General features: G+C 40.2%; 2 protein-coding genes across 3 annotated transcripts in view; one reads left to right on the top strand and one right to left on the bottom strand.

The window, feature by feature from the left end:
* The first annotated feature begins 5,325 nt into the window (after positions 1–5,325).
* Positions 5,326–8,914, top strand: LOC104967552 (THAP domain-containing protein 10-like). Of its 2 annotated transcripts, none has more exons than XM_010797041.1 (3): positions 5,326–5,904; positions 7,549–7,726; positions 7,882–8,914. In XM_010797041.1, exons 1-3 carry the CDS (start codon positions 5,575–5,577, stop codon positions 8,079–8,081), a joined length of 708 nt encoding a protein of 235 aa, XP_010795343.1. In that variant the 5' UTR covers positions 5,326–5,574; the 3' UTR covers positions 8,082–8,914. The 2 variants fall into 2 exon arrangements, with proteins under 2 accessions (XP_010795343.1, XP_010795344.1); XM_010797042.1 differs by lacking the exon at positions 5,326–5,904 and adding an exon at positions 5,956–7,009.
* Positions 8,267–14,058, bottom strand: part of LOC104967573 (carboxypeptidase Q) — a gene marked incomplete at its 5' end in the record, with an annotated part of 309,328 nt that continues 303,536 nt past the window's right edge. Inside the window, 4 exons of the mRNA XM_010797072.1 lie at positions 8,267–10,228; positions 10,673–10,768; positions 10,982–11,073; positions 11,739–11,850. Coding sequence (XP_010795374.1) covers positions 10,019–10,228; positions 10,673–10,768; positions 10,982–11,073; positions 11,739–11,850 — 510 coding nt within the window. The remainder of the gene's footprint in view (positions 10,229–10,672; positions 10,769–10,981; positions 11,074–11,738; positions 11,851–14,058) is intronic.

Genomic DNA, 14,058 nt, shown 5'->3' with positions numbered 1-14,058 from the left:
AGAACCCAAAACAGACCGTCCATCTTTAAGAAGGAAATGTGGTGGTAGCCATATATATTCTGTGATTACAGATAACTTGAAAAAGTTAAACATTTATTTGTGTTCCACAGTGCAAGTGATACTAAATGTCACAAATGATGCTTCTAGCAGCATTTCATGGGATTAACTCCAATAATGGATGGTACAAAGAAGCATTTCAATATTCCTCAACACGTTGAAATAAAGACAGCATGGAATCTGGAAATCGTGATTCATCCTTATAAAAAGCAGCCTGTACAACTTTTGCCATCTCAGCGTCCTCCATTTGAGTTGTAAAATAATCTAGCTAGTTACAGACAACCAAAACAAGAAGCACATGTCCAGTTACTCTCGATGTTTGGCTCACAGGGGACATGCAGCGTCACACAAAAAGAAGAAGGGTTTAGTCCTGAAATCAGCTGAGAGACAACAGGTCTTACCTTTTACATTACCACGGGACGATGCTTACATAGATCAGGCACTTTTCGGACCCCCCTTTTACAGAGATATGGTACAAGAGTCTACAGAGCTATTTACATTGTTTCACCAGGGGGAGCAAACCACTGGATGGGAGGGGGAGGGGGGTTCTCACCACAGTTTTAGACGTTGGACGGTGTGTGTGCATGTAAGTGTTTGATTTTTTTTTGCTGTGTGTGTTGTGGGGGGCTCAAGCACTTCAGGTGATTCCGCCCTTCCTCTTAAAATCCTTCTCCTCACTCACGCAGCGACGTTGCGCGCAAACCTCCTGGCGACGCCCGGTGACCGCACCTCCGTGTCCTCGGAGTGGGATGGGCTCGAGCGGTAACCACGTTGTTGTGAGGGCTGTTGGGGGTAGTACTGAGGGGGGTAACCACGGTAATAGGGGTCCTGCTCTTCCTCCTCATCTTCCTCTCCTTGGTCGTCGTTGTAAGCCACTGCAGCTGGGTTGTAAGGCTGGTAGCCGCCGTTAGGCAGGGGTTGGACTGGGATGGTGGGAATATTTGTCAGTTAGCTTTTCTGAACTCCGCTAACATAAAACCACCACCACAGGGAACATGGAGCAAAGTTAAGGCTGACTTTGAGACCACAACCATTTTAAATGCCACAACCATCATCACTTAAAGCAATAAGAAGGTAGCGTGCTATTAAAGGTTATAAAACAGAGTTGCACAGGCAGATTTGGAATCCGCAATAGTCTAAAAGTTTTGGTTAATGAGGAAGTTGGTTAAAGAAATGTAAGATAAGTCTGACTTTACCCCGGATTCGTCAGATGTGAACATTTATCCAGAAGGATCACATCTGGGTCACATTAGAGGTAAATGTTTTGCCCAGTTTACAGTACAAGAGATGTTCGGATAAGAGGGGGACTTCAGTAATGAATGCAGCCAATCAGCATCAAAGCTATTCATCACTATTTAGCTGAACCAGCAGGCTTCAAAAGAGGAGATGAGCTTTCAAGAGCTTTGAGTTTAAAGCGGAGGCTGTTGCAGCAAACCATTGTGTGCAGCAGCGTTTGTTGACAGATGGCACAGGGATCATCGCCGCAGCGTTATTCTGGGGTTTTGTCTGGTCTTGTGGGAAGGTAAAAGAATCCCTTTCTTTCTCACAGACTGTTAGATGATGAAGCAGCCGGATTAACCATCCAATTTTATCAATAAAGTTAACTGACAGGAGAAATGAATCCAGTTTCTGTATATAGGGTGAATCATAAAGCATTGTTTGCATAAAGACTGAAAATCGGGTGAATTGAAGGATTTTAAACACCTATACAGGACCAAAATGAGGACAGGAAGTTGACTAAAAATCAACTCTCTAACTTTAAATGGGTTCAGGTTTTGTTGCCGTTTTACAGGAATAACTGCAAAAACAAAGTGTTGGTTTCAAAGTTATTTGGTCTCTGAAAAAGAAACCCACTGCTGCAGGGACTCGAGGTTAAACACTGGGGTCACGAGTCGTAATTATCCACTAATATGGTGGCCTTGTAGGAGTAACTTATCCATTTCCTCAGTTTTTAGTGTTTTGTACAGGGCGTGGAGGGAGGTGAGGAGAGGAGGGCGGTTGAAGAAATGTTCCTCAGTAATCATTCCCATAGTCCTGTTGAGCTTCAGGCAGAAAGAGGAAGAGACAGAGGGAGGGGGGGACACAGGGAGGAGATGTTACACCTCACATCAGGAGGAAAACCCAAACACACCAAAGACAGAACGCCCCCCACTGAAAAATGAGTGTTGGATTTCTGCTTCTCTCTTCAGAGGAAGAAATGCACACACCCTGAGGATTACAAAACATTTCTCCCATTGAAATATTAAGATATTCAAATAAAATGTTTGGGAGGAGGAAAACAAATGTCAGATCTTTAATCCACTTTCTGTTCACAAGAAAGTATAAATAAAGATGTCCAACATAGAAATCGGTAGTAACGACAAAGGTGTTCAGAGTTAACCCAGAAATAACATGCTCTGTGAGGGAAAAATAAATACAATGATATAATAAATAATAAAATGTTCTGCCGTTTCATAATTACAGTGATTTACCACATAATACTTGATATGTGTTGAAAGACTGCATACTCATTTGAAAGTGACTATAACATGTGCAGATAACATTACAATGTAAGTGAATTATATTTTGAGAAATATAACCTATGACATAATTATGAAAGTATTCAACAGTTCCTATTTTTGTCTATAGCGGCACATTTTTGGTCCATACCTCTTATTCATCTGTATAGTTAACTATGATATTTTAAATCATTAATGTTACTTCAACATCTTTTATGACACATGTTTATGGCATATTATAAAATGATGTTTGTAGACCTCATATCTATCGAGAAATATTTGTCAACTGAAATATTTCTTTGCTAGTCACAATGACAAAGCCAAATATAAAGTCAAACGCAGCTGAAATGATATTGTATTCTCCTCGTATTGTGGTAAGGGAGGCAGCAGCTAGTCCTTGCTTGGTTGAGATTAACAGGCGAGACAAAAAATAAACATTTGACTGGAATACATTTATATAAAATAAATCTGGTTGATGGAGGAAGTGATGTCTCAGTCATCTGCTACTTTTAGCAGATGATGTTTCCTTAACATGACTAGTCAGAAGCTGTTAGAACTGTGTTATTCTGGCCTAAGACAATACATCCATAAAGTTCCTATTCATTATGAATGTAGTGGCTAACAGCATGTTTTACGACATCTCAATATAGACAAATAGCTTTGGTCAGTGACACAGTTCACTTCTTAATCCATCATCGTGGACATGAATGTATAAACTTCACAGTGGAACAACTATAAAGGCCAGATCACTCTCCAATTCTCTGAGAGCTTTATGAGAACAATAACTATCACACAGCCCGCTGCCACTACTGAAACAGTATATTAGTCTTTTAAACGTGTAAAATATGGTTTATAAGATGGAAAGACTGGGCAGGGTTAGACTGTGTCAGCTGTTACTGTTGATAAACAAGCAAATATACAATATATATACACTGAACAAAAATATAAACGCAACACTTTTGTTTTTGCTCCCATTTTTCATGAGATGAACTCAAAGATCTAAAACATTTTCTATATACACAAAATAACCATTTATCTCAAATATTGTTCACAAATCTGAAAAAATCTGTGATAGTGAGCACTTCTCCTTTGCCGAGATAATCCATCCCACCTCACAGGTGTGGCATATCAAGATGCTGATTAGACAGCATGATTATTGCNCTTTTTCTTTTTTGGGAGGGATGCCTAAGTTCAGTGCATGACATTAAGGATTTTGGGAGATGGCCCTGTGGGCCATCTGAGCTAATTTACAGATGGCCCAGGGCCATCTGTAAATTAGCTCAGATGGCCCACAGGGCCATCTCCCAAAATCCTTAATGTCATGCACTGAACTTAGGCATCCCTCCCAAAAAAGAAAAAGAAAAAAATTCATAAAAATATTAATAACTCACATTCGAATACATGAATAATTATTTGAATACCTGAATAATTTCGATTAATCGTTCCCATCCCTAGTCCACGGTGTGTCAGGGAACTCACCAAGTGTCAGAAAACACAACCCTCTCTCTTTTCCTCCATACCCAAGTCTCTAAAAAAGGGGCTGCAACGGATCTGATACAGACTGATCCAGATTTGAACACTGTCCTGACGTCAGGACGGTGGCGCTACGGATATTGGGCCAACTCTCCACCTATCAGGGGAATGTGGGGTTGGGCCACGGCCACTGCCCAACCTCTCATTCGCATATAGGCTGTCGGAAAGCTAAATTTCCCCCAGTCACATCTGTGTTTTTGCCTGCTCTTGCCAGGATGTCTAAGGGAGTTAAACGTTGTGCTGTTGTTGGCTGCAAGAATCGGGACAAGGGACTGCATGCAATGCCATCCCTGGAAAAAGACAAGAATCTGTGGCAGAAAACTCCAGCAGATTTCTGCTTGTGTGTTCTAAACATTTTACCACGGACATCTTTATGAACTAGATTTTTTTTCGCCAGTCAACATGCCCGTTTAAGTTTAAATCTTCCGGACAAAATTAGTAAAGTGCCGGTCAAAGGTCTTCTTTGTTATTTATTGAGCTTTAAAACAAATGAATAACGACTCTATATAATAATATAAGAATAATACACGGAGGACGGAGCCTNTGGCAGAAGTTGAACACAACAGTAAGTTCACTTTTTTTGTATTGTATCTGTTTCAAATGCAAGAAATAAGGATTCAACACACTACTCTGTTTAGAATACTAATTGGCAGATGCATACACTAGTTATCAGCATGAAGGACACATTTTTTCATTGTCTGTTTATGTGAAATATGTAGAAGCCATCATTAAATTGTAGACCAATGCATGATTAAATACACAAAACAGCTTATATTATACATGAATAATTGTGTATTAGTTATATCTTTATAGGAGAACATTATACATTTAGAATCAGATTTTGAGACAGTGAGCGGCTGGGAAAGTCACACCGCCATGGGGCACAAACAGTTGCTATGAGATGATGTTTTCTTCGCATTCTCAGGCATTCCATAAGGAGGGTCAGGAACTCACGCTTGGGACCACCAGTGTCCACTCCATCCTCAGTTTGTCCCTCATCATCAGTGAACTTAACTGACGTCGAATGAGAGGGGTCGAATGAGGCACCATTTTGTCTTCTGGTTCAGACTGGCTATCAATAATGATAGGTGCATACCAGGGGCGGACTGGGACTACAAATACTCTCGAACGACCCACTTCGGTACCGTACTCTGGGGCTCTGGTCAGACATCATTCTGTTCCACGTAGCGCGCCCCCTATAGGCCTGGAGCACTGTGTGTTTTGGGATTTGTATGTGTTTTGGGGTTTGTATGTGTTTTTGACTTTGCAGCGTTTTTCTGTTGCGTTTGTTTTCGGGGTTTGTGTGTTGTATTTAGTTTACATCACTTCTGTAAATGCAGCGTATTTTGGTTGTATTTGTTTTCAGGATTTGTTTGTTTTTAATTTCATTTTTTGCAGCTGTTTCCTGCTTATGTAAGCGTTTTTGGCCCTTTGTTCCGCGTTTGCACCTGCCGGCCACCGTACTAAAGCTCCCCCAGTCACATCTATGTTTTTGCGTACTCTAACAACGATGTCGTCCAAGGGAGTTAAACGTTGTGTTGTTGTTGGCTGCAATAATCTGAACAAGGGCAAGGTACTGCATGCACTGCCATCTCTGGAAAAATACAGGAATCTGTGGCTAGAGTTTATTTTCCAGGGACACGTGCCAGAAGACTACAACAGATTTCTGCTTGTGTGTTCAGAACATTTTGCCCCGGACATGTTTATGAACTTCGCTCAAGTCAAAGAAGGATTTGCCTCCAGACTAAGGCTAAAACCGGGATCAATACCCACCATCCGGGACCAGGCCAGTGAGGCCAGATCCAATGTGGAAGCTGTAAGTTTTTATTTAGCGGTGTTTTCCCTGAACACTATTCTAGCTTGTAGCATGTAACTTCACCGTATCAATGTCGTCTCAAACCCAAACAGTAATCGGTTAGGTGTTTATATGTTTTTGTAACATTTCATTTTTTACGCTCCGCGGTCTTTGCTTTTATTTTAATTATCGGGCATTTGATAACATGCTCAGACATACTGCCGCAATTGCGATCTGTGTGAAGGCTGTAAAGCCACGCCGTAGCAGATAACACAAGTATCATCGATCTGTAAGCTACGCTACGCTAATGAGACACACCGTTTTTTGCAACGTTATATGTAAAAGCTTTTATGTGTTTACTTGTTAGCGCACATGAATTTAAATGGGTGTACTGTGTGTGTGCACGACTGTTAGGATCTATGGGGGAGGGGGGAGACACACCACGAGTAAAACCGAGCTAAAGCACCGTTGGTTTGTTGTTGTTGTCCTCCAGCAACAGGCTAGCACTCATTACAGTCAGTCTACTGAGCTCAGCCCCTATCCAACACATCATCTGTATCCTGTCAGAAACACAGCATGCACGTTACGGTTCCAAACTAACTCAGATTGGAAAATTGAAGATCATGTGATGTGGTTGAAAGCACCAGACCATTCTAGTAAGCGAACATTAGGGTGGGATAGTTTTGTCAATGGATTATTTTATTTTTTAAACGTACACTCCAGTCCAGCAGGTGACAGTAAAGCAGGTATCAATGCATTTCCAACCGGAACTAGATGGGCGTGACTTCGCCTCTAATCAAATGAGAGGAGTTGACGTTGGTTCGTTTTTAGCTTGGTTAGCTTATCCTCTCGTGTCATTCAGCGGGCCAACATGGATCGAAAATGTTCCTATCCGGACTGCAGGAGCACGGAGGGCTTGCACCCCATACCCCCCGACCCGCAGCTGGCCCACCGCTGGCTGCAGGCTCTGGGTCGGTTCGACACCCCCCCCTCCTCTGTTTACGTGTGCTATCTCCACTTTACGCGCGAGAACTTCTCCAATTATGCAGAGCTGGAAATGGAATTTAAAAAGCATCTTCTCATAAACCCTGAATCTGTCCCTACCTCTGCACAAGTGGTGCCACAGGTGAGGCTTCCAACCCAGCATATGCAAAATAAGCACATAGGCTACTGTGTGCACATTATCATACAGTATAGCGTCCCTTTATTTATATTTAACACACTCTGGTTTCTGAGCTTGCCTGATATTAGACATTTAGTTTTGCTAACCTACTAAATGTTCCATATTAGTGAAAGATTAGGCGACACATCTATAATAAAGGTGTATTTTTTTAAGTTACCGATTGGCATACTCATTTTACAAAAGTGTTTTGAAAGTCTAAAGACAATTTCATTTTCTTTCGATTGCTTCCATGTCAAGTGAACCAATGACTCCGAATCCATTCAAAATACTATTTCTTCACTGGGCAAGTAGGATAAATTGTTGATTCATTGGATTGTATTGCCTAAGGAGAGCAATGCACAGATATGAATATGAGTAAGAAGACCAGAGGGAATATCTGTGGAATAACCAACCTGAAACTCGCATTCAATATTTTAGCATGTTATTTTAAAAGATATTTGTGATGATGGATGTATAAAGTGTCACTGTTTCCCTACGTTTAGGGTACTGGGGACAGTTTCTGTCAAACTTCGCCTGCTGTACGACACGTAGCCTCCCAGACTGACCCTCCAGAGATAATATCAGACACTCAGTTATCCATAAAAACAGAACCTCTAACGAGAAGATCAGTCGGCACACAGTTATCCAAGAGAACTCTGCAGAATCCCGTTCGCAGCACAGGTTTGTAGTCCTACACATCATCAAGTAGCTATGTGTAAAATGTTGTTTCCTTTTTTTGTGTATTAACTTTAATACTACTTTAAAATGATAATACTAAGTGTTCTCATGAATGTTCTACTGACATAATGACTTGTTTCTTTGTCTTTACTTTGAAGCCACCCAAGCGAGAGTGCCCGGCAAAGATTGTGGTGTCTGCACCCCCACCTTCCCCTTGGACAGTCCACTGCTGCTCCTACAACCAACCATGGTTAAGAGACCACCAAAGAGACCTCGACTCAGCCTATCAGACGAGGAGGAAGGCCCCTCAGAAGGCTGTTCGTCTATGGGGATTAATGAACCAGGGAATTCAACATGAATGTGGACTCTTTGAGCAAGGCAGCAGGACTTCAGCCGCTCCATTGGAACTGTTTAATAATACTGTAGAAAACTGAATGCCTTTAGGCAACTCATTCTCCCATTTGGTTACTGCTTTAAAAATGGGGTTTGTGGTCTGCCTGGCTAAATGTGTAATGTGTTTTTATTAACTCGTTGTTCCTCTTCTTTATATAGTTATACCTCAATGTTTTTTTCTGAGAACAGTGCTGTTTCACTTCTCGAAACTAGACAGGGTAGGAGAAGAAGTTTGGATAGTGCAATAGCTACCGGAACCACAAAGATAGAAACAAACTAATTCCTATTTTCACTATCAAAAAATCCATCAGGACTGAGGCAAACTGATATGGATCGGTACAGCTTTTCACCATCATTGCTAATCAAGGGATGCTGAATTTAAAATGTACAAGTGTATCAGGGGAATGTGAAATCTTTGATATTTACCCAAAAGGACACTTTTTTGACTACCAGGTTCAGTTTCAGCTCTACATGTGCTTTTTCCTGCAGCTTGAAGCTGGTTCATTTACTGTATTTCATGTTGAAACAGTAACCAAAAGGGAAAAGATGTGTCCATACAGATTTAAATGTAGCTTTTGGAGCTACTGGTTATGTGTGCCGAAAAGTATTTCGAGCAGGCCAACAGGAAAACTGAGATTTAATCTTTAACCTGTGAATTGTCGGTGGCCGGATCCTATCTCACAGGTTTCGTCATTTAACTTGCTGTGTTCAGAGATGATTATCTTTTTCATTTTTATAGGAAAAACATACAGTACATGTTCGATATGTGTTGTTATAAAACAAAGTTCTCTTTATTCATAATGTGTTGTGTTTGTTTATTATTCTTTTGTAGTTTAATGTTCATATTGTTAGCACACACTCAGGAGGGAATCTACTAAGCCCTGTTTTTGATGTTGTAAAAAAGACCTTGCTTGTAGGCAAGATAATTCAACATACAATTGATAAAAGGCTTACAATATGTTCTAAACATGTCAAATTCATTTCAGCTTCAACAGAATGAATTTCAATGAAGCTGAATTCAAGACAAAATAAAAATGCCAGTCAATAAAGAACAATAAAAAAAACGCATCTGTAAAATTGTACAATATCATGTTACTGGAAGATTTCGGGTCACAAACTGTAAGACAAACCCAATCTTTAACTGTTAGAGTCAAGAACATTTTTATTTTATTTAAAGTGTCATGAAACAAAGTGGCCGTGCAGCTAATTATTATAATTGAGCAAAAGGTTAAACAGGAACATCTGTCTAAAATAGTGCTATTGTAGACAGTACTTACACAATGAGTACATCATGTGTAGTTGCTCAATTGGTCTTATCTTATATTTTGGTTTTCAGTTCCTCTGCAAACATTACTATTAAGATGTCCCTTAGTAAATCAATTTCCTATCTCAACTACTGTAAAAGTGTCCTCTACATCTCACCTGACAATAGCACACATGGATTTCTCCCTCAACTAGTTCTCCTAGTTTCTGATTTGAAGATGGTATGTACTAAAAAGTTCAAATCAAATGTGTTTACGGTAACCTGTCTATAAGATACACAACATCTTTCCGTTTACGTTGCAATTTCACTTCTATATAAGCTAGTCAGATTCAAATATCTTAAAGCCACAATAAAAGGAATACACTGTCAGATATTAAGTACATGAATGGTGAGGGTTCAATCTGTTTCTACAATCATCTATTCAATAAATCCAAAATCAATATACATTTTTTCGTCATGGCTTTTTACGGTATCTCCCCCTTACTGCTAAACTAAAAGTACGTTTCAAGTATCTGCTTTACCTACTTCCCTGTACTGTACTGTGTCTAAGTTCATAAATGAGGATGTGATTCTGTATAAACAGCACTTTAAGAGAAGGTATTAAACCAGAACCACATAAATAAGGATGAGTTACTTTCTCATTTGAGTGTTTCTGCATTTTCTGTTATAATATAAAATATCCTATCATGATCATTTGTTGCTAGTGGCAGACAGATAGAATAGACATATTGATTTAACTGACCTGGTACTCCTGCCTTTAACCACGGGGAGATGTCTGTCCCTTCTCCGTGTGCCTCCAGTTTGGTCGTATTAATGGGAGCCAACAGTTTAACCACTTCTGCCATCACCTGTTGGTACGGATACAGTTTAGTGCTTTTTCACACAATCTGTTGTACACCAGCAATTTCAAACAAGGCTCGCTCAAATTAAGTATTCTATTTCAGAGATTTACTAATGTTTATATTACATGGCCTTTGTTATTCAGACACCATACTACAAACCCATTGTAAATATTAAGAGACCATCTAACCGCATGAATAAAAGACGAGTCATCCTGTGGATCTTCAGCATTTACATGCTCAACAGAGACTATACTAAGGTTACTGTAAATGCAAGGTTCAATCTGGAGTTTAAAATGTTCAATCTAGGAAGTCAAACATAAAACATCAGATTTACTGGACTGATCACTAATTCACCAAACCTTCCAGAATCTTGTATTTAAAAAAAATACAGACTTTTTAACCTAAATAAATACATTCTGATGATCTTGTGACTTGTTTTTCAATCCTAACCTTTCGTGCTGCATCACCGCCATTAAACTGCAGAGCCTCCGGGGTGAATGTCCCCAAGTCAGATTCCATGACCAGGTCAAAGTTCGACATGTTCACCTGTGTGGGAGAGAAGAAGAACATAGGGGAAGGGGACTAAGCATGGTGAAAGCATAAACACATAAAAAACAAATGTTTGTTTATAAAGATAAAACAAAAATCCATATTCATTTCTTCATAAGAAACATCCTGCTTCTTACCAGTAGTAATGATAAGCTTTACTGCTTTTACTGTGAGTTTTCTGTCAGGTACTGCAGTAGTAGTATACAGTACCTTGTGTAGATCAAAGTACTGCTGCGCCCCGACCCCCCCCTGCTCCTCAGCGGTCCACAGCACCGCCCGCAGGGTTCTCCTTGGACGCAAACCTAGAAATAAATTAAGATTAAAATCAACACAATAAGCTAGAAATAATTTAAGAGGAGAAAGAGTGCAGCTCCAATTAACAAAACGGCCATGTTTAGTGATGAATGGTCTTTTTAACCTTTCTTTAGATAACTAGTAGGCTATATATATTCCAGACTACAATTTTCATCACTGGATCTGATTCTGTTGGTTTGATGATCATGTCCCCACTTTTTCTGATGCATTATTTTGTCCAGAAGAATACTGTACTGTATATCCAAGCGTGTTCCCTTATTCTGTGTGTTCCTCTACAGTTGGAGGAAATGACTGTTTACACTCGGAGGAATTGTTTTGTAACTTGTCCCTTAGTCAGAAATGGAATACTTCCTTGAAGTTTGTTGAAACACCCATGTAGAAAATGTAGTTTTGCTCCATTTGATTATGGAGCTTTAGTATATTCTGTCCTACTAACTGTTAGAGTTGTTGTCATTTGTTTAAAAAGAAGGAGGTTGCATAAAGCTAAATAATAAAGTCAATCATTTACTTGACATTGTTTGCTTCTGAGCTTGTGTAGGCTTGCTGCCGTCTGTATACTTTGGATCTATCTCTGCAGTATGAAACATTGTTCGTTTTGTGGAAGTTTATCTGGACGGTACATTTGTTTATACAGTGTCTGTTTCTATATTACCTAATTCCTTGATGAGTGACAGGGCCTCCCAGGAAATCATGGCTCCGCCTCCATCATCCATGGCGCCCTGACCCACATCCCAACTGTCCAAATGGCCGCTCAGTAAGACAACCTAACAGAATGTATAAATAAAGAGATACATAAAAAAACGAAACAATACATTTGACACTGTGATGGGAGACTTCTGCTTATGAATGTATCCTGAACTTTTTTTCTCTGGATTGAAGTGTGAGAGAATAGCACCGGATAAAGCTCTCTGAGCTGGTGATGCTTTTTGACAAAAAGGGCAGAGGAACAGAGTCACAAAGACAACAAAAAAAACAAGACAAAACACACACAGTTCAGAGAGACATCCACATTTCCAGGAATGTAGAGGGGTGGGATTCCCGTCAGTGGGATGATCCTGACCCGATGTTCCAGGTTAAAAAACTAAACGAGCCCACTCTGGACAATGACCCAGATGCCACACATTCCATTACACTGGGAGGAAGTGTTTCTCTTCTTATACAACTATTATGTGTTTTTAGCCAAGCTGGTGGCGCGGCTTTGAGGCCGGCACCACTTAGGTCCAGACTGAAATATCTCCAATAACTATTTGATGGTTTATCTATACATTTTGTACACTCGACTATTCTATTAACACCCCCACTAGGTCAAAGCGTTATCCAGTGATTAATCTGCACATCTACAGAATTTACCCATTGCACACTTAGATTTATGATCAGTGCAAATCCAAATCAATGTCAAGTACCAAAAATAGTTATATGTCGTAACTAAATAACAGAAGCCTTAACACCAGGAGATAAAAGATTTAGAAAGGAAAAAAGACCGAAGATGTCGAAATTAAGTGGGTGGAAAAAGTCCTAGCGACTCATCACTCTCAGATGACCGATTGGATATGAAAAGGCTAAACTGTGGAAATGACTCACCAAACCTCAAATGTACATCTTTCTGTTAACTGGGCACACACACCGCACACACAGACTCACTGCAACCACAGCTGATGCTATTGCCAGCTGAATCAACGTCCAAGAGCCAAAAATGATGTCAGCTATGACATTTGTTTTATTTCCCTTTTCTGTGCGAACAAACGTTGGTTACTTGACAGACTGTTCAGTTAGCAAAGAAAACCAGAGTAATGTTTTAAAAAAAGAACATCACAAAATGCTTTAATATGTTTAAGCAATAGCTCACGACAGGCCGTGGTATATGCTCATTATATCACAGCTAAGGGGCGTGGTTCGGCCCGACGTGAAGCTACATTTTACTACACAGAAAATATCATAACAAATAACGTTGTGCGCGAAAAATCACGGTTGAGGAAGTTGAATTGACAAGTAATAGTCTGCTACTAGTATTGCTATACTACTATGTCTCAAAAACGAATATTAGATTTCTTTAATGGTCCCAAAGCCAAACAACCAAAAAACCCTATCGACTCGGAGTCCCTGCATGTGGACACAGACAACTGTCACTCCAGCAGCCCAGAGGAGAGAACACCCGCGGCCGCGGCTCTTGTTAACGACGTTGCCCCCCGTCCAGCAGCTAACAACATCTCAGTTGCCCTCGGTGAAGAGCCTTGCCAGCCCAAGGACTTTACATTCCCTGCCAGGCGGTTCGGAAAGGAAACATTCACCCAATCCTTGAATTCAGGCTGGTTTAAACAGTGGACATGGCTTCACTCTATAAAATAAAATGATAATGCGGTGTGCTTCTTCTGTTGCTCTGCTATAGAAAAGAAGCTTGTCAGTGCAGACAAGAACAGGGATGGGAGTTTTGTTAAAGGAGGGTTTAACAACTGGCGAAAGGCAGGGGAAACATTTAGGGAGCATGAGAAGTCCCATCAACGAGGGCCGTCAACAAACATTAAAACTAACACCAATTAATGTGCTGCTCTCACAAGCTGTTGCTAAGGAACAAATGACCACCCTTGAGCGCAAGACTACCTTTGGTGTTCTGTAGCCTATGCTGTGTGCGCGCGAAGAGAGAGTCAGAGAGATTAAGAGAGAAGTTCAGAGTCACTCGTTATTAATATTTTCGGATGGTTGCTCTGTCTTTGCTAAATAACAACTAAACACGTTATGTGCGTGAACTTGAAATATCGTGCGTGACGTCACGCGTGGCCTACAAAATTATAGTATGTCTACGTCCAAATTGTCTCTAATTATTTTGTCTAATTGACCTTATCCTAGGAGTACTTAGTAGTATCCAAAGATTGGCCACTGTTAATGTGTAAAATGTGTTAACGTGTAAAAACACTTTAAGCCGACACGCTATACGATCTTTTTCGCGATTCTACTTGACATAAATAAATAAAATA

This window comes from Notothenia coriiceps, unplaced genomic scaffold (assembly GCF_000735185.1).
Source record: "Notothenia coriiceps isolate Sejong01 unplaced genomic scaffold, NC01 NC01_scaffold00037470, whole genome shotgun sequence".
NCBI classification, from domain to species: domain Eukaryota; kingdom Metazoa; phylum Chordata; class Actinopteri; order Perciformes; family Nototheniidae; genus Notothenia; species Notothenia coriiceps.
This window is presented reverse-complemented; position numbering and strand designations above follow the sequence as displayed.

Bases quoted from the DNA above. Each gene is read 5' to 3' on its own strand.
- LOC104967552 (XM_010797041.1), top strand. From the start codon at position 5,575: ATGTTTTTGCGTACTCTAACAACGATGTCGTCCAAGGGAGTTAAACGT. The intron at 5,905-7,548 runs GTAAGTTTTTAT...CCCTACGTTTAG, and splicing joins CCAGATCCAATGTGGAAGCT to GGTACTGGGGACAGTTTCTG. The intron at 7,727-7,881 runs GTTTGTAGTCCT...TTTACTTTGAAG, and splicing joins GAATCCCGTTCGCAGCACAG to CCACCCAAGCGAGAGTGCCC.